Raw genomic sequence first — 20869 nt, 5'->3', positions numbered from 1 at the left:
AAACACACACTGCTTAAAAAGATAATAATAAGGACCACGTGAAAAGCTGTCAATTGTTTCTCGAATGTTGCGCGTGTTAAATATTCAACAGTGACACCTCGTTTACATCTACATCTACAGAAAATCTGTACAGACATCACACCAACAACTCGCGCGCAAAGTGAGAAGACTATATGTAGGCTTGAAATTATATTACGATCGATTTTTATCAATAAATGGGCCAGGAATATTCCAAAATAGTGCAAATAATCGTGAAAGCTGATCGCAGAAAAGCGATTGCGTGACGCTCGGTAAGATGTAAGATGTCATGTTATCACATACCAGACGAAAAAACTCTTTAGATTCTCAGTCTACATTTTGTACCTAGTCAACATTTTGTATCCGGTCTGCAGTCTGCATTTTGTACCAACAGGTATCCGTGGCACCAATACAGTTTATTTTTGGTAACAGTTATTCGCACAACACACACAATCTACCACAAAATACCTGTTTGTGAGTTAATTCGACATTTTCATTCTTTTCCGCGTTAATACTCTTCTTTCCTCTTGTAAGAATGTAGACATCAATTACAATGTTTCAAGTCATCAACCCACCCCCCCCCCCCGGAAAAATAAATAACAAATGAATAAAGGGGGTAAGTTTCTAGAGAAACTGTGGTGCTGCGTCGGTGGGAGAGTATAGCAGGTAATTTAGTGTTAACAACTGAGTTGCAAACGTAACTTGGCCACTGTAAAGAGTAAAAAAGCTGACGTTTCGAGCGTTGGCTCTTCGTTTATCGCTCTGACGAAGGGCTAACGCTCAAAACGTCAGCTTTTTTACTATTTACGGTGGCCAATTTACCACGGTTTTCAACTCAGTTGTTAACACTAAATTACACAAAAAAATAACTCTTGCATGCATAGCATGCCTATGTTTGTCTCTTTTCAACCTTGGCGACTAAAATCAATTTTAATTCATTTTGCTGTTTGTAAACAGGAGCAACGTTAACGTGGGACTATGGATGTACCGCCATGCAGCCGGACGTGCGTGCTTAAACTTATATTTTGTATGTGGGGTCGGACTGTGGAAGGGTGGCTCGTGTACATAGAGCTGTACACGTAACATACACATAAACATTAAAACGGGGTTTTACGTTCGTTTTACATTGTATACAATTTAAACAAAACTTGCTATGGTATAGTACTTGTTTAAAGAATATATTTAGTTTTCTACTTCTTATATGCCCTTTCCATCCATGCTTTCGAAAAAAAATAGTTCGCTGCCTCATGTCAATAAGCTATGTTCTGACACTTTGACGGTTATCGACCTGAATTTTGTACATAAAGTTGTTAAGGGTAAGTTTGAGCCGAGGAAAGTAGAATTAATTCAAGTTAGGGGAGCTCGAATTAACCAACTTCGACTTAGGTGATAGGGGGTCAGTTCGGTTTAGCAAGGTTCTACTCAATAAATTTACCTATTTTAGAAAATCGTCGGAAATATTCATGATATTAGAAAAAAATTGTATTTTGTATATTTTGTGCTTGTGTTTTGAAACCTTTATCTTCAAAAATTCGACATCTTGAAGTTCGGATAAAGAAATTTAAAAAATTGTTGTCCCTTTCTAACCTGAGACGTTAAATGTATTGCTTATTTAATTTTATTTGATTTCTGGCTGCTTCTATAAATTTAATTTTAATTAGGTCCCTTTTAAGCTTTGTGTGAGCTTCGTATTTCATGGTCATTTTATTACAAATGAACAGGACAAAAGTTTCCTTTTTGACAAAGGTTATTTCCAGTATCATTTGCATTCATAAGAATTCTGTTGGCTTGTACGGTTCATGTACGCATGTACGTCTCGAAATACCAACCTCGCTATCCTGGAAAAGAATCAAAGAGGGTTGCTACGTTGGAATGAGAGAGAACATAAAAGACGGAAAATCAATCAAATTACTTTGTTTCTGTGTATGCAAACATTTTTACATTGACCTTGGCATTTTGTAACAAAGAAACTCCTTCTGTAGACCTAATAAAAATAAAAAGCAGGGAAAGGAAGATACTTGAATAGTGAAGACGTATTTTATAATGTTGGATTACTGAGACACTAATAAGTATTGCGTAGGAAGATAATCAACAGTTAAGAATCGTAAAAAAGTCAAAAGCTTTTGTTTCTTTTTTTTTTAATTAAAGTGATTTTTTTTGTTTCATATGTTCCCAACCACATTTTGATCCACAGTTCTCGAAGCTATTTCTGCAAAATACGAAAATACAATGGTCATAATCAAAAGACTGTCATAGATAAAAAACTCCAGGCTAAATCTCTTCATCTTTCCTAAAGGCGATCTGATGAATGAAAATTTGAACGTTACGTAAAAAACCGACCATTATTTTTTTCTTGGTGTTGGAGGGGGGAAGAAGTTCAAGAATTTTCACCCTTTTTTTCTCTCTGTAGACAGCTTTCTATCCTTACTTTGTTGCGTTTTTAAGAAATTTGTGTTTTTAATATCGTTATTCCCCACATCGTCAACTCAATAATGACCGGTTCCTTAATATCCGCCTCGAAACTTTACTCGAACAAGCAGATCCCTTGATTTTTTGGATCATTTCATCAAGCTTATCGAAGTTTTCCACCTGAATCACAGCACCTATGCCAGCGATATCGTGCAAAGTGTCTTCCTCCACTCCAGGACCAATACACACTGCTAAAATGTCGAGTTTCCTTTTCAGTTAAAATGAAAAATTTACGGTATGAGCTGTTTTTTACTATCTGTTGCTATGAAATGTCTTTGTAATTCGGCTTCAATTACATGAGACAGCTACTAACCCTTACAAGTAAGGTTAAGATTGTAGCCAAGCCTTGTACATTTTCGTCGGGTTTCCTGATAATTTCCAATTTCCAAGTTTTAATTTTCTGTCCGCAGGAAGTCGTGCAGTGTAAGATTTAAGTTTCCTTCTCAAGAACCCAACATAGATGCCCTTACCAAAGTTTAAACCCGACTTAAACCAGAATGCAGGGCAATGTGTATTCCCTGCTTTCGATTAGAATCCTTCAGATCCGCTGATCAGTAAACCGCTGGTGAAATGGGAAGTATTCAATGAAAGAAACTAGAGCATTGCATGTAACATTTCAGCACGAAAGACCATTGAAAATAAACGTCACACCTCAACTCGAAATTGGCGCATGAAATTTCTCAGTATACAACAAACCACATTAAGGGTAGAATAACACTTAATTGATAACCCGATAACGTGATTTTACACTCGTCATGAAATCTTCGGATATTATGTTGGCAAAATCAAAGACTTTTTTCGAATGAATTGGTTTCCATCTGTAAGTACAATCATGACATTTGGTTTGTCTGGTCTGTCTCCTCCCTCAGTAAACATCTCGTCCCTCGCCATAATGAGAGCCAGATCGGTGCGAGTTTGATACTGTAAGACCATTGGTTCGTTGGCCATTTTCTGTAGCAAGGCGTCTTTATCACGATATCGTGAATCGCCGAGTTTGAAAGACATTTGTGCATTTTTGTTAAAGGTAATAAGGCCGAAGTGATCTGCTTCAGTTGAAGGTTGAAGTTTTTAACCAGATTACCCAAGAAGGTAATGCCCGTTTTCAAATTACCTAATTCAAAGCTCTGGGATTTGTCGAGAACGATTGCAATATTAAGTCCAGCTATGATATCTGAGTCGTAAAGCAACATCAAAACATTCTTACAAGCCCATCGCTGTACAGCTAGTGATATTTCTACGGCATCTTTAATTTTATTCTTTGGTAACTTAATTTCATAGCACATTACAGTCTGACCAAAGGTAAAGAGTGATATGTGAGCGGCTTAATCACATAATTTTTAAGTCTAAGGACTCTTTGTTCCAATTCTCTACAGTGCCCCAAAACAAATTTTTTCCTTTGCATTTCCAAGTTTAGGCCGCTTGCTAATAACCAGGTGGACTGAGTATACAAAAGGTTCTCTATACGATTTTAGGTTTCCTGGCTTTGGTACACATGCGTCAATGCTGGTTAATAAAAAACTTTTTTTTAAATCTCACATTGCGATGTGTGCTCTTGAAGAACTTATAGAGGTGAATGAGCATCTTAAACAATGCTTAAAGGTAGTGCCGTGTCGTCTGAAAAGTATAGGTAATTGATGAATTTTCTTGGATGTCTTGTGCCTTTTCCGGGTCATAGAAGAAACGTATCAAGAAATGGTCTATTCTTGCAGCTCGGCTTTAAGCATCAAGCAGTAGTCGTCTCGTTTTTTCCGAATGATTACCTGTTATTTTAGTCTATACAGCCTATACAGACCAATGCTGGGTTAATGGAGATACGTTATATAAAGGCAGCTTAGCACAAATGAACGAAATTTAGTTGTGGATTGTTAGTCTAAAACATTTGGCTCCGGTTGTTCGTAGGGTTGATAACGCTTTCCATCATTTAAACAACTAGGGGCCTGATGCACCACCTCCGTAGATTTTGAAGGTCATCAAGAATGCCATACGCAGTGGGCTGCAAGTAACTGTAACAAAAACCCCTTAGGGAGATAGCTATCAGTTATTTTCGTTTGCCCTTCAATATTATTTACTCCACCTTGAGGGCTCTCACATTTGTGATTGAAGGCATACTTCCATATTAAAACAGATGGAAGCATTGGAAGTGATTAGCAATTTGGAGGATTTCCACGAAACTTTGCAGGTGAGTGAACCTTGATCAGGTTCTCTTTTAGATACTTTACATTGATACTTTTGTTTTATTAACTGAGTTGATAATGTAAATTGACCACTGTAAAGAGTTTCTGAAGCTGACATTTCGAGCAGAGCTGATGGAGGAATTGTGCATGGTTTGTGTGTGGTTTAGATACAAAAAAATGGAGTTACGTTATTGGTGGGAACATGGCGACGTGAAAAACTTAAGAATAAATGAGTTGAATAAAAAGGGGATAAAGGGAGCCGATTTGAAAGACACTTGAAATTTTGTTCAAGAGTTTTGCAGCCTACCTTATATTCTAACAGTGGGCAAAGGCCGCAGATTGCTATATGTTGCTGATAATGATTTGGGAGATTAAAGTGCCTACCGATTGGTTCGAATTCCTTTCTACGCCACGAATGTGTTCTCGGAATCGGTCGCCTCGTCATCTTCCTGTTTCGCCGCTGTATAACTATTTGCAACAACTTACACAGGGTATGCAGTAGATGGCGTTGGCTGTATTACGCCATTCTGAAACAATTGACTTTTGTTATCGCTACCGTAAAAGAATCATGTTACAAATTTAGTAAATAAAAGTTGTTTAATTTTCTGTTACATATACTCAATTCAGTATCTTTTTCAGTGGATCTGGTAGTCTAAAGTTTTCTATACTTTCTTTACTTGTAGGCTCTGAGGCAAACTCTTTTTATTCTGCTTTTGGTTTACCGTTTGCTCACAGAGGTTTTATTTTCAATTTGCTGACGGATTCATTACCCATATTTGTCGGAGCTAGGGTATGAAGTGGGAGCATAGTTACAAGCTTAAAAAACATGGCTTCGTTCAGCTAGTTGGAAGACATGAAATGACAAAAAACTACGCTCCAGTTTTTACAAAAAGGAATTATAAATAAAGTTCTCTTAAGTAAAATGATGAACATCACAAACAAAGTACTTTTACTGGAATGGCTTTTATTTATCCATCTCTGAGTATCATCAATATCATCTGCAGATAAAGAATGTCTTGAAAGTAAAACTACAATAGCCCTGCACCATTATACCCCTCTTGATGGGCGTCATGTTCTGCTTGTCAAACGTCTTTAACCTGAAAAGTAAGCAAAAACAGCTCTGTTTAATTCACTTAAGTTAGAACCGAAAGAAGCCACACAAGCAATTGTGTTTCATGCAGTGATTCCGGCTGATAACAATGATATATTAATTATATTTTAGCCCTCTTCGTTTGCTTCTACTCAGGCATAAGATTTCTGTATATTCTACTTATTGCATCACGTCAAAATACTCACGAGATACAAATGTTATGAAAAATAGCTTGTGTTAGGCGTTAAGTAATTAAAACGTAGCGAAATGATAAGCGGTACGATAGAAGCAGCGGAGTCAAAAACAGTTTGGGTAACCCGGAAAATGAGAGAAAAAAGTTTAGTTTATCCAGTACTAAGCCCGCGATAGAAGCGGCAGAGTTAAAAAGGGAGGGATTTCTGGGTCGGTTCGGGTAATCCCTGAAATGAAAGAAAAAATCTAGTTTATCCAGTGCTAAGCCCGCGATAGAAGCAGCGAATTAAAAAAGGGAAAAGGGTTTGGATCGGGTCACGCGAACCGACACAAACCTCTCCCAGAAATGGAAAAATGATATATATTTTATCCAGTATTGAACCCGTCGTTTGTAAACCTATTTAACGTATTTAGGCCACATCGTTTAGGATTAACTCTTTTAATTGTGATTTTTGAAGAAAAAAGAAAAAAAAAACAAATCTCTACTACATCATGCCAAACAGTTTGAAAGAAAAATTTTGATCAGTATAACCTCTCAAAGATTTATTTGCTGCAGAATATCGAAACCACCACACTAGCGTAGAAAGGTAGTTTTTACTGAATTTTAAAAGAAAAAGTGAGGTTCTCAGTGAATAAGACGACTATAACCTACTTTAACTACGATTGCGTTAATTCATAATAAGAAAGCTAAGTTGCAAAAGTCAAGTTAGCGGCCAATGCTAACTTTTGTGGCCTTCAGCCCAAAAAGTTTTAGAGGAGTAATTACAGTGAAACAAAATTATGTCGCCTCAACGTGATTAAAATGGGCATCAGTTTGTCGTGGGATTTTGTCGACAGATGATTCAATTTAGGCGTCTAAATACTCACCGGAACAGGCCGATCCTTTGATTTTGTTCAACATTTCGACCAGCATACTGAAGTCGTCTTCTTGCACCACTGGGTTACCTTCACCTGCAATTTCCTGCAAGGTTCCCTCCCTTATATCTGAACCAATCCCGACAGCAACAACGCTGACGTCTTTCGCCTAAAACGAAGACCAAAATACGAAGTTTATCATTAGTTATTGTTACAACTCTAGTTGATTGTAAACCGCGCTTTGTGCCTCCGAGAAATTGGTGTTTTATTCTTTGGTGTGATGTATGTGTGGGTTGTTTGAGCTGTCCCCGCGTTTGCAGTCAAATTTTTTTCAGCGTATTTGAAGTTAATTTACTGAAGCAAAACCACCGTGTTGTAGGGACTAATATCATTAATCATAGCCTGACATGACTCGCTTGTCAAAACTAAAGCAACCAATGTTACCTTCGGTATTTGATTTCTCTATGTCTTAATTAGTAATGCAAAAGAGCGAAGGAAAAGGGGAGCACTTCAATTGTGTGTACTCAGCAAAGTATTGCAAGTTTGTATATGAAGTATAATCATTTGTCTCACAATGAAATCTCTTCTGTTGTAGATCGCGACGTTTCGATTTCATGCTAGTTTTCTTCAAGCGATAATGTCGACTGGGCACGCCTCGCCATATGAACCGTTCTGCTCAGCTTTGATTGACTAGCATTATTCAACCGTGTTGGGCGTCTTGAAGAACTGGTCTCGCAGTGATCTGATATCGCAAAGCTTTCCTGTAGTTGTGTTCTTTAATCGTCGCCAGCCATGCTTGTGGGATTTGGACTACACTGTCCCTATTGGTGTTGTTAGGGTGAACTCTTTTATGAAAAGTCTCTTTTAACCACGGTTGTGTAATAATGAAGATAACGATCAATATGCTTTACTTTGTCCCAGAGCGGGCAGAGTCCGATGTGGGCGTTCTCTGTAACGGGGGAGGTTTGTGTCCAGGGGAGTCCGATACCCCTGTTATACTTGTTGATCCTCTCCCATAAAATTCTTGTCGATTTAAGCTTTGCCAGACTCACAGAGAATCCTATAAACCACGTTATCTTGTTTAGATGAGTCAACCACACCCAACAGCCGTTTTATGCATGATCGTAACGTAGTCTCCGACTTGAAAAGGGCCCGTATTCCTGGTGGCTATAGGCAGAGGGGAAGTTGTTCGGAAAGACCTTTGACATCTGGCAAATCTGTCGTAGATTTGAACTCGGTGGGGGCTAAACAAGAAGGCGTTATTTACAGGATTCTTCAGTACCACTTGAAGAGAACTCACAGTCAGTTACAGTCGAAACGCTGCAATCCCTACTGGAAGTGACTACGTCGTGAGATGAACGACTATACTTTACACAGAAGTGAATTCACCACTATGAATAACCGCATCCTAAGCTTAAAAATTTATCTTCATTGACTCTGGTGAAACCTTCTGAAAATAGTGTTCACATTCTAACGCTCCAATTCAGTTAAAGTTCTCGATGGAATTCAAATCAATATAGCTGGTGGTGGTAGATATTGCGCAGATTGACATATTGTACCGTTCTTATATGAAACTACCTGTTAACGTATGACAAAATAAGAGAACAATGCTTCCTTATTTATTACAGGTTTTTCGCGAAATAAATCAACGTTGCTCTTTTTCAGTTGTGATTTCAATGCTTTGTCATACTTCTCGAACCTCTTTTATCATCGATGTCTTAACTTTCAGTTCAAATGGATTGAAAAATTAAACTCAATAAGTTTAAATTCCCATTGTTTTACCCTTCCGTTCTTATTAATCAAGCCTCGACATAGCTACTTAACACTCGCCTTGAAATCTTCCGATATATCTTTAGCAAATGCCTTGAAATCAAAGTCTTTTTTTGGATGATTTGGCTTTCCATCTGTGAGTACAATCATGACATTTGGTTTGTCTGGCCTGTCTCCTCCTGCTTCGGTAAACAACTCGTCGTCCGCCATTTTCAAAGCCAGATCTGTTCGAGTCTTAAATTTCAGTTGAATTGGTTCCTCTGCTATTTTCTTCAAGAGCGCATCCTTCTCGTGAAATTGTGGGTCAGCAAATTTAAACACCATTCGGGCCTTTCCGTTAAACGTGATAAAACCGAAGTGATCAGCGTCAGGTGTAGGGTTGAAGTTTTTAACGAGGTTACCTAAGAACTCGATGACTTTTTTGAGATTGGGTATCCTTATACTCTTGGATTTGTCGAGAACAATTCCAACGTCGAGTCCTGCTGTACATGGAGGAGCTGTGGGAGATATTGGGGAATTTGCGATTAAAGCATCATAAAGCATTTTCAACATTCTAGAATCATACCGATCAGATCCGTTTGAATAGCTTTATTTCAATTTACATGACGGGTCTATTGATGGATAACTTTTACCCAGATGGGCTCACGAATTACCTATCTTTTTAGTTGATTTTGTTTTAGTCCCTCATCCGCTCGAAGAATCACTCCATCATGGACTCGTGGATTGCTTATGTAGACTTTGCGTACGATAAATATCTAATAGAAACTTTAACTGTATTGCCAGAATGCGAGTTAATTAATCGACCAAATTCGCTTGATATGCCACCGCTAAAACTGTAATGTTTTCTGCAGGTTACTCAGTGTTTACTGCAAACGTTTATCTTGAAAGCATATGAGTGATTGCAGTTCAGTGAAAAGAATGAAAAATGACGGAGTCGCGGTCTGGTCTGCAATTTAGTTAATTCCATAGAAAAGTTCACTATGCGTCCTAAAAAAAAAACTTTCCAATGCTTGAATTATTTTCTAAAGCAGTTTTATCTCTACGTAAAAAAAAAAAAGAATTTCAAATGCATTCAAAGTCATTCTTAAACACGTAAATCATAGTCTTTGCATCGACTAATTCTCTCAAAAAGATTAGGACCAATAAAAACTATTTCCATAATACTTACGGCATTTCTGTTCGTTACATGGAGCTGTCGTTTTAGCTGGTCCCAGTTCACTACAGTCCTTTCCAAAGAATTGTTTTATATCCTCATACAGTGGATGTTTCCCTATGTTCTACCAAAGCTGGTCTTAAAATCACACCTCCAGGCGTTGCAATGACTAATTTTTTTCAAGAAAATAGTTTAAAAACACTTACGGCACTTTTGTTCCTGACATGGAACTGTTTTTTCACCTGGTCCAAGTTCACTGCAGTCCTTTCCAGAGAATTGTTTTAATATCCACATACAATAGATATTTCCCTATGTTCTAGCTAAGCTGGTCTTAAAATCACACCTCCAGGCGTTGCAATGATTAATTTGTCTCAAGAAAATGGTTTTAAAAAAAACTTACGGCACTTTGTTTCGTTACATGGAACTGTCTTTTTTGCTGGCCCAAGCAAACTGCAGTCCTTTCCACCGTTAGATGGCGGGGGATTTGTGCAGGTTCTTGTAAGCGTCTTCACTCCTCCGCCACACGTCACACTGCACTTCGACTCAGACCAATCTGTGTATCCCCCGTCAACAGCTTTAATAGAGAACAATGATCCAAAATTTAAATCTGTTTTTCTGTGATCCACTTTAGAGAAAACCATTTGTCGTAATGTAAACGATAGCTTAGAAAAGCCTTAGCTGTTTTAAAGTATTCCTTTTCTTTTTTTACCTACAAGGAATATTACTATATTTGCACCTAAACTTCGTCTTGACCATCGAAATCATATCTAGTTGCAAGCTTATGATCATCAATTCCACCAAAAAGATAAGTTAAGGCAGAAAGTTACTAAATGAATACTTACGACATTTCTGTTCGTTACATGGAACTGTCTTTTTCGCTGGCCCAAGCAACCTGCAGTCCTTTCCACCGTTAGATGGCGGGGGATTTGTGCAGGTTCTCGTAAGTATCTTCACTCCTCCTCCGCACGTCACACTGCACTTCGACTCAGACCAATCTGTGTATCCCCCGTCAACCGCTGTTTAGTGGAAAAGAAAGATCAATTTTTATTAAATGAGATTGGTCACTTTTCGACATAAGGGTCAGGAAAGAAATCAGCAAAGAGACGCATTTAAAGGAAACCACTGATAAACTTACGGCACGTAGCTTGCAGGATCTGGTTCAGACTTTTGATGAGTGCGTCGAAGCTGCCATACAGAAGAACTTTTCCCTTTTTGCCAGCTATCAATTTCATTTGTTCTTTTCTTTTGTATAAGTCCTTACCAACTCCAATAACAACTATGCTCACACCTCTGGCCTGGTCAAGTGAAAGTTCAAAACATTAATCAGAATAATGTAGGGGTTTTGCTTCGGCATTTCTCTTCGCTCACCAGTGCATGAATTAGTTTTGTTTTCACAGTCGCCTCCATGATATTTTACTTTAGTGTTCTTGGGTGTGGGGGAAGGTATTAAATTCTATAAAACTACAGACTGATACAATTAAAAAGGTAATTTTAAACTTTTTTGCTGCATGTAAGTAATAACAGTCTAACTATATTACCTCCAGAGCATTTGTTGACGGTCCAAAAGGAGTCCGTGTTCTCTTATCCCATTCGCCAATGAATGGTTCTCCATCAGTAAAGACGAACAAGACATTCTTAGCGTCAGGCCTGTCTCCTTTTTCTTTGGTAAATATATTTAACGCGTTTTTCATGGCGAGATCAGTGCGTGTTCCCACTAACTTTGGAACAAAATTAAAACGGGCTTTAACTATGTCCTTTAAGTTTTTTGGGTTGTAGTATCTTCCTGAATTCAAGTAGAAGTGAATTGGAGCATATGCTCCAAAAGTGCCAAGAGCATAGTGATTTCCTGCAGCAGAAACCCTTAGTTTGTTCACCAATGAATAAACCAGTAGTGTTAACTTATTTCGGTGGTACTTGTTCATGCTCCTAGACACGTCACCGAGAATGGCGATGTCCATTTTCTGATCAAGACATCCACCTATAAACGATCGTAGAATATTAAGTTTACGTCTTAACAACAGAGGTTCTAGCTGTGATATAAACCCTCCGATGGCCCTTTTCGTTATATAATCCGTCGCTGTAATCACAGATTAAGAAGGTGGAGCATATTTCTTCTTCAGTGAGCCAACTCACGAGGTGGAGGTAACGCATCAGTCATTTGAAAAAATTTTAAGGTTTTTTTTTAATTAGATTTGAACTTGATTTTTCAGCGGTATTTTCCCAATCAATGCTAAACTGCTGTACAATCCCAAATGCATTTTTGTTCAATCTTTTTCTTAGGATCCCTTGTGTTAACAGTACTCAAATACTGACGACGTCATCTTGGTAAAGTAAAATGATCATCATTATCATTACAATAAATCATTCGAACGTAATTGCGTTCGATTCTTTAATGTCTATGCAAACCACGAAGGCGACGGCAACGAAAATGAGGCAAAACAAAAGATGCTTCTGGCAGAATAATGGCTCAGAAAGTGCGTTTTAAAACTTTATGCATTCCTAAACAGTCCTCTGCAAAACAACAGCGTGAAATTACCAGGTAAAATTTCCACACAGCCCCATACTATTGTAAAACAAGTCTGTTTTCCCAATGGCAATGTATTGTTTATGTCATTGTTTTCTCTATCCAAGAACTGAATGCATAATGTAGGATGGGGCTGTGCGGAAATTTTACCTCGCTCACTTACGTTGCGCTGAAGTTGAGTTTAACGTAAGAGACGGTAAACTCATACAGCCATTCGCCAAATTCTAAATAAATCATAAATTAATTTGTCATCTACATCTTTCATGGCGTTGCCATTCTGACTTTTTAAGGTCCCCAATGGGTGGTAATGAAAGACAACAAAGTCGAAAGAATGAAGGTTAATCCATTCTGCTAACTTTTGTTTATCAGAGTGATTTATGCATCAATTAATAAAGCTGACTGCGCATTAATTCGAAACGTCTACAAGCAATACGTATCGGAACTGATTCACTTTTTGCTCAACTTAACTTTGAAGGAAGAATGGATAAGACTTTTCACGAACGGAATATATTCTTTCTAATAAGTTAGAGGTAAATTCGTCAATACCATTCGCTTAGAACGGAAATTAAAAAAAATAAAATAAACGTATACAGACCTTCTACAGATGATTTCTCTGTGGAGAGGAATTAGACATAAAAACATGTTAGACAAGAGACCCAGACGATTCAAAATAATTAAGTCTTATAACTTTGTGCATGTGCAAATATTCTTTTTTTGTTTGTTACCTAAAGATACGCTTAATGCCACGACGATGACAAGCCACAGGGTCTTCATATTAAAATCACCCAAAATCTGCAAACAAAAAGTAAAGAGGAGAGATAGTAGCAAAGAGACCTTCGAAAACACATTAAAAACTCAAGGGCTCGCGAAACTTGAAATTAATGACATGTATGAAACTGCCCGAAGGTGAAATAAACGTTATTAGAAGTGGATAATTATATTTTAAGAGCAGAGTGTTCGAAAAGGAATTAGTTTCTGCATACAACATTAAATTGGCTCAAGTCAAAAGGGGTTCCTTTAAGATGGCGACCTTGTACTTCCTTGTATCTTAGTGTAATGACTCGATTTAGCGCCCCCATCCCAGTAAAAACACACTCTCTTCTCTCTCTCTCTCTCTCTCTCTCTCTCTCTCTCTCTCTCTCTCTCTCTCTCTCTCTCTCTCTCTCTCTCTCTCTCTCTCTCTCCTATAAGTGTACCCTAGGAATTAGTAAGCACCTCTTTTTCAATATGAGCTCTATCTTATTTCAGTAATATCACCATTGGAACACATGTACATTGAGATCAACCCTGGTTCATCTTCATTTAATTGCTCACTTAGAACCTCATTACAAATTAAAAACAGCGGTCAATGTGTCAGTCTCTCAACTATTATGTCCACATCAGCGCGCAGTTCCTTCGAACGAACGATCCGTCTTCAAATTTTGCGGCAATTGCTTGGCTGTTCGTTTTAGCCAGGAGGAATAGCAATTCCGTTTTCCATTATATTTTACCCTTTTTAATGAAACATGAACACTTTTTTTTCGCACACTTTGCATTATCTTGAAAACAGAAAATAAGCACCCTTCTCCTAATAAGCGTCTACCATTATGTTGCAATAGGTAAATAAGTGCCTCGGGCTTTAAATTGAGTCACCACAGTACCCCGAAGAAGGCAAGTACCAAGAGGCACATGACACTAAATTGACTTCTGCCTTTTTGCCATCATGTTCGAGCATAAGTTTCCTCTTTTTTTTGGTATTATTGACAAAGACTGCATTCAAAATGCAAGACCAAAAGCTGATACCACACTCAATATATTCCCAGAGAACTTATTGCATGATGTGAGAAGAAAAGAAAGAAAGGGTGATAAGGTACATAAACATGAAAGAAAACTGCAATCTGGAAAAAGGATAAGAAGCCAAACAACTTCGCTTAAGTGCCTCTTTCGCTAAGAGCGGTCCTCTCGACTTCCCGTCGGAAAAAAGTTTTCTTTTACTTTTTGCCCATGAAAAGGGTTTAGGGCACATGTTTCAAAAATAGTTTAGTTGTTCTCCAATTCTCTTTTTTTGCGTCGCCACAAGTCAAAAATGATTTTTGGCCAGATTTTTGGCTGTAGACAGCGATCGAAGGTGTAAATTTCAAAGATTTTGTCCAGCGCGCAGCGACTGCAACAATGTAGCTCACGGAATTCTATCTTGATACAAGTTGTAAGATGTATTCAGTTAGTTCACAGACAAAATATGGAAACTTCAGCTGAAATATTTTTCATACCAGCGTGATCAGAGGAGACCCTTCTCTTCGACCTTAATTTGCATATCAAAATTTCACTACTTTGTACGAAAGAATTCTCGAAATGCAGGCGTTATTTGGGCTGAAAAAGCATATCAGTGCATAGTTTATACACCAATGAGGTCACGGATTGCCTCAAACCCGCGGGTATATCTCTAGCTTCCATCCACCAACTTCTTAAAAACAACGCAAATCTATGTTTTTACTCAATTGCGTTGGTGTCAAAGATCATTTGCATGATTCCGAAAATCGACCAAGATCTCCTTTTGACAGTTCAAACTTCGTTCGTTTATCTTCTACGGGGAGGATTTTAGGTTTTCATAGCAACTGAATGGAGAATAGAAGCCGAGTTGTCCTAAAACATTGCGTAAACGTGATCGGTCGTAACGCTTGCACGCTTGCGTGACTTGCAAAGTAGACAAAGGTGATCGGAAGGCGCCTTCTCGATAATTTACGTTGAAATATCAGGTCATTAACTACGCACAGTGTGGAGAAGATTAAAATTAAAGAATAAAATTTGGCACTCTGGTCATAACAGACATATCGCGTTGCTTAAAAGGACACAAAAACAAGTTAAAAACCCGATGAACTAACCCTCCTTTCCGCAGATTTGTTTCCATCATTAATGATGTTACGTTCTTATGGACCACAACGGTTTTGATCGACAAACTCGACATTTTCTTACGACCATCAAAATCAATTGGACAAACCTAGCTTGATATATTGCGTGACGTGATTGTGCAAATTTTTCCCCTTGCCATATGGCCTGTTTCGCGGGTTCTACAAATTGATGTAACGAATTAGATTCGAAAGTTATTAAAGTGGACTGAAGAATTTTACATTTTAATGAGAATTTTAACTTTTAAAAAGGTTTGCTTGATTCATGGAAAGCAAAGATTGGAGTGGCATTGGGTATTTCAGCCCTGATTTCTCTCCTGTAATGCCGTGTCACAGAGGATTTGAACCCCCCGCGGACTCGGACCCCCGTCCAAATTCGCTAGCGGATATGGACCCCCCTTCCAAACGTTCCTTTTAAGCATCGTTTGTATCATATTTGGTTACTAATTCTATTTACAAGATTTTTGCTGATGTCCTTTTCCATCACAACACAACATTCCTCAATAAAGGTAAAGAAAAACAGCCATTTCGTTCCAATTCTGCCGCATTTATTAGAGCTAGTCGTACAGTATACGCAATAATTAAATGCGAAAAACTCTTAAAATTGTTCTAGTTAATCTTTGCTTCTTCTGATGCGAATCAACATTAATACGAAGGGTACATCTCTGGAAAATCAGAGCCAAAGTGCTCAGTGCAAGAGGTTAACCACTTGACTATGATACTCTCGTCAGTTTCCTCATTAATCCTCATTAATCCTCATTAATCCTCATTTACATTAATAGTACTACAAGAGGCTTTTGAAGTGAGAATTTTAAGTGCTGAATAATGTAAATGATAGTAACAAAGGACAAAAGGAGTTTCCCGAACAACAAGGTTGCCTTTGGCCTTCTATCAGCTGATCCAGATTTATGGAGGTTCCTTCTGGAACGGCAGACTATCGATTGCCAAGGCTCGCCTTGAAATTTGTTTATCATTGGTTTTATTCCTACAAACAAGCCAATTGTTTGACTCGTGACGCAGCTCTATTTTCTGCTTATAAAACACGCTCATCCTACATTTGCTCTGACAAAGGGCTATCGCTCGAAACGTCAGCTTTAGAAACTCATTACGTTGACCAATTCACCTTATCAACTCAGTTGATTATTAAACCATATTATCTTGTTATACTTCACCATCAATGCTCTACAACAGTTTCTTTAGAAACTTACCCCTCTATTTAATTCTTTGAATAGCTATAGACAGAGATCATTATTGTTTGTTTGAAGATGGTGCCTCCTTTAGGGGGCAATTAATCAATATCGATAAATTTCAAGAGTCATCAGAGGAAAACATAGCCATCAGCCCAAAGGAGTTCCAAAAAATTGTCAACTGATATTCCCCACTTTTTGTGCTGGACAACGCCCTTTGTTTGGAATGTAAGAATTTTTACAATTCAGAATTAAGGTTAGGCTTATTGATCGTGACCTACATGGTTACACGCAAGGTTAAAAAAGCGATCCACATAACTCATCACCCTTTTGAATACCAGGCAAATAAAGCCGAACACAAGCAATAGGCTTTTAACATAATTTGGTTCTATCCACTGAGTTGATAATGTAAATTGGTCACCGTAAAGAGCTTTAAAAGCTGAAGTTCGAGCGTTAGCCCATTTCAAAGCGAATGAAAAAAACACTTCCCCACTAACACAATTTCTTTAGCAACTTACCTCCTTTATTCATTAGCTCCTAAAGTGAAGCGTATCCTGTCATCCTTAGTGTATGAACTCGACTCACGTGGGGTGGAGTCTAAGTTTCAAAGTAACCCTCCTCTCGCTCGTGAGGGTTGGCTAAGCACCCAATCGCGACTTAGCCATGTCGTTCCCATAAGTACTAAACACGACTAGATTTTGTAAACTTTGTCCTGTTTACTAGGGATAGAATTTTAACGAACGAGACTTAATCAAACTGTTTTATTCCGCTCTCGTATTCGCTTATTTACATCGGGTGTGTAAAAAGCTACTCTGCAAAATTTGTAAGAAATCACTCTTATACGATATTCTCTACATTGTGATTGGTTGTTGCCAAGTACTGATTTAAAAGGTCATTCAAGGTTGCGTTGATTATGTAAACCGATCAATGTCCATAATGTTCACACTCATCATCTGACATGTGTCACGCACGAATCAAAGTCTCCGACATAGACAACGCAAGACTAGACAACACAAAAATCTTGTAAATAGAATTAGTAACCAAATATGATACAAACGATGCTTAAAAGGAACGTTTGGAAGGGGGGTCCATATCCGCTTGAAAATTTTGAAACCTCGCAGATTAGTTCGACGGAAACTTTCAGCTGAAGTGGTACATAAGGATTTAGGGTAGCGCCTTAGGAATTTGGTAGGACTTGCGCACGCGCTATGTTATAATGTGATATTTTCAATCCCATTCTACCGTATTCTATGCCATAATATATTATTTTATTCTGTACTGTACCATACTAAACCGAACTAAACTAGCTTTTATTTGTTATATAATACTGAGATTTGCACTTAATAAGCGCCAAAAAAATTTACTTTGTCAAGGTGGTCGAAGAAGTCGAGAGACAATCAAATGACGGCTTTTAACATAGTTCAAGAATGAGGAGAGCGATACGTCCAATCAGGGCAGGAGCCGTGTATGATGCTTATTTACGAGTGAACTCTATCAAGGCAATACTTATTCAACCTTCACTGGCAGCGCTTCGCTTTTCAAACTGTTGGAAAAATTTACAAAATTCGCTCTAAGGGCTGCTTATCAAAGCAAATTACTTTCAAAGGACGACTAGGGAAACAGTTGTGTCTTATCAAACTTATGTGCAAAACAAAAACGCGGAAGAGTCAACAAAGCGAGATCTGAAACTGCTCAAAAAATTATTGCGAAAATAAAAAAGGACTTGGAAATTAGACTAGTATCTCGGAGTTCACCCACTCTATTTAACAAAAAGACTGAGAAGATTGTGAACCCTCAGACTGATATGCCTTGTGTAGTGTATTGAGAACATAGTACTTGTAGTAATGCTAGTAATATCACTGTGGGATTACTGAATGATGTGAAATTACTTAACTCAAGTAACATGATTGTACCAGCTTATTAGAAAATTGACTCCTTTAATTAAATACACAACACCTTGTTTCAACAGAGTATTGAGGGTATTTTGATATTTTTCACTTTCTGTCGGTAGGTGCATGATTACTTTCGCCGAGGCAATTCATGTGGATTACCAATTTAATTATATATTTTGAAAATTTGACGTAAATATGTTTGAAAAATTATCGTTAAATTCTGCATTCAAAATAACAAGGGAGAGCTAAATAAAACGGAATTCGTTCAGCTTGCTAAACAAGCTGTTTAGTTTACAACTACGCAATGCATGTTTTGTAGTTGCCGCGGGGTAACTCTGGAAACAGAATTGAATTGTGAATCTTATATATAGCTTACGCCGCCAGGCAAAACAAGGAAAATACTCGCTTCCTCTCTTCTTTTGGTTTTGCCGTGTGGACATGGAAAATAAATGGAAAAAAAAGAAAATAGTTGCATAACATTGTTTTCTTTGGCTGTTTACTATTACTAATAATGTAGGTCAGGCTTTCTTTTCAAGCGTGTTGGGTCAGAATTTTATTTGAAGCAATCTGGATTTATTAGCCTTCTCATCAAGCATCCATTACTTGTCTTAGGCTAAAAGCATCATTTGAGATCTGGGTGCGAACATAGCACGGGCTTAAAAGTGGCAACATGCGAAACAAACATGACAGCTCGATACCATCGCACGATTGTTTTCTGGAAAGATGTGTTCAAAATAGTTTACAGCAATACAGTTTTTATGTGATGGAATCCAGGGTTTCCAGCAACTGCACCCGTAATATTCATAAACCTTCTACCCCTGAAAAAGACATCAACCCGAAAAAAAAAACACCGTGAGAAAGATTGCCAAAAGGCGGCAGATTCGAAAGTCTACGCATGCTCAGATACCGATCTTAGCTAAGATCTATTCAATTCCGTAATGCTTGGCAACAAAGGAAATAGGGATCTTTCGAGTAAGATCTATCATAAACATATTTGTGCCCTTCCTAGTGCTTGTTAAGAGAAAAAAATTCATAAGACCAAATTTGAGATGGAGGTAGAAGTCACAAAATTGCAAATAACGAGGAAACTGCCTTGGAAACTCCTAAGTTTTTCGGGTTGATCTCTATTTCGGGCGTAGAAGGTTTATGAATATTACAGGTGCCGTTGCTGGAAACCCTAGACTCCATCATCTAAAAACTGCAATGTTTTTAACTATTTTTAACACACCTTTTCAGAAAACAATCGTGCGATCGCATCGAGCTGCCATGTTTGTTTGGCAAGTTGCCAATTTTTAGGCTCGTGCTATGTTCGTACCCAGATCTTGTGCGGTCAAAAAACCCTATGGAACCTACTTAATAACTGATCAAAATTAGGTAACTTCGCATGGATTCGAATTCATATATGCTATATCGTGCCTAAGGATAACATGCTTCAGACATGTGATCAGGAAAATGCACAAGCTAAGATAGCTAATAAGGATTTGGGTTTAATTTTTTGGATTAAAAAGAGAGAGCGCTTCTACCAACTTCATGTTGCGTAGAAATATATTGGCTTCAGAGAAACTCCTGCACAAAGTTTTGAATTTACTTTGTAAACCTGTCGTCTGACATGCCATAAACGTTATTGATGTCAGACTATCGTCTGACATGAATAACGTCTACGCATGTTCAGATACCGATCTTAGCATAGTTCTATTCCATTACGTAATGCTTGACGACAAAGGAAATAGGGATCTTACCAGTAAGATCTATCATAAACATATTTGTGCCCTTCCTACTGCTTGTTAAGAGAAAAATTCATTAGACCAAATTTGAGATGGAGGTAGAAATCACAAAATTGCAAATAACGAGGAAACTGCTTTTGAAACCCCTCAAGGACGATTTTCACAAATAGTGAAAATTTTGAGAGACTTCACCGCAGCAAATTGAAGAAAGTCAAAGGCAAAGCCAAATTATCGCTAGCTAGCGCCTCCCTTCGTAGAGTCTTAATAACGAAAATAATTTTGATACTTACCACAGCAAATGAAAGTGACAATGCCTCCTTGCCTTTCTTTATCCTTTGATACTGAGCAACAAGTGATAATGAAAAGTAAGCTAGTTAAAAATTGCTTTTTATTTAAGTTAGCGCCTACGCAAAACACGTATGGCGGTTGTTAACAAAACTGATTTACATTTTCATTGAAAATGATATAACCCATGTCGGTTTGGTTATAATTAATTCTAAAAATATAATTTGATGATACTTTTAGCCAAAAAAAAGTAATGAATGCTTAATGAGAATCATAATAAGATTCAGGTTGCTTTACTTTCAACTTCTACTAGGAGGGTAATGCTACCCATGATCATCGAAGTCATCAAAAAATTGAGGACAAAAAGTCCAAAAAAAATTCTGACCCAACACACTTGTAAAGAAAGCCTGGTCTACACTGTTAATAATGGTAAACAGCCAAAGAAAACAATGTTGTGCAACTATTTTTTTTTCATTTATTTTCCATGTCTACAAGGCAAAACCAAAAGAAGAAGGGAAGGGAGTACTTTCCTTGTTTTGCCTCACGGCATGAGCTATATATACGATTCACGATTCAGTTTCTGTTTCTAGAGTTACAACGCAGTAACTAAAAAACATGTATTACATAGTTGTAAACTAAACAGCTTGTTTA

General features: G+C 37.7%; 1 protein-coding gene across 2 annotated transcripts; it reads right to left on the bottom strand.

The window, feature by feature from the left end:
• Positions 1-5605: 5605 nt before the first annotated feature.
• LOC113680093 (matrilin-1) lies at positions 5606-20389 on the bottom strand. Of its 2 annotated transcripts, XM_089187781.1 has the most exons (10): positions 20224-20389; positions 12971-13037; positions 12841-12858; positions 11260-11699; positions 10857-11016; positions 10564-10737; positions 10122-10295; positions 8629-9065; positions 6811-6967; positions 5606-5758 (listed from the first exon to the last, which is right to left on the bottom strand). In XM_089187781.1, the coding sequence occupies exons 2-10, from the start codon at positions 13017-13019 to the stop codon at positions 5754-5756; spliced, it is 1614 nt and encodes a 537-aa protein (XP_089043907.1). In that variant the 5' UTR covers positions 13020-13037; positions 20224-20389; the 3' UTR covers positions 5606-5753. The 2 variants fall into 2 exon arrangements, with proteins under 2 accessions (XP_089043907.1, XP_089043908.1); XM_089187782.1 differs by lacking the exon at positions 10564-10737 and having other exon boundaries at positions 20224-20386.
• Positions 20390-20869: the final 480 nt, after the last annotated feature.

This window comes from Pocillopora damicornis, chromosome 11 (assembly GCF_964200805.1).
Source record: "Pocillopora damicornis chromosome 11, jaPocDami1.2, whole genome shotgun sequence".
NCBI classification, from domain to species: domain Eukaryota; kingdom Metazoa; phylum Cnidaria; class Anthozoa; order Scleractinia; family Pocilloporidae; genus Pocillopora; species Pocillopora damicornis.
The sequence above is the reverse complement of the archived record's forward strand: the minus strand, read 5'-3'. Positions and strand labels throughout refer to the sequence as shown.

Excerpts from the sequence above, each read along its gene's own strand:
- LOC113680093 (XM_089187781.1), bottom strand. The coding sequence starts at position 13,019 with ATGAAGACCCTGTGGCTTGTCATCGTCGTGGCATTAAGCGTATCTTTA. Across the intron at positions 10,296-10,563 it reads ATGTAACGAACAGAAATGTC|CTGTTGACGGGGGATACACA; the intron begins GTAAGTATTCAT and ends TCTCTATTAAAG. Across the intron at positions 9,066-10,121 it reads ATGTAACGAAACAAAGTGCC|CTCCTCCATGTACAGCAGGA; the intron begins GTAAGTTTTTTT and ends TATCTCCCACAG.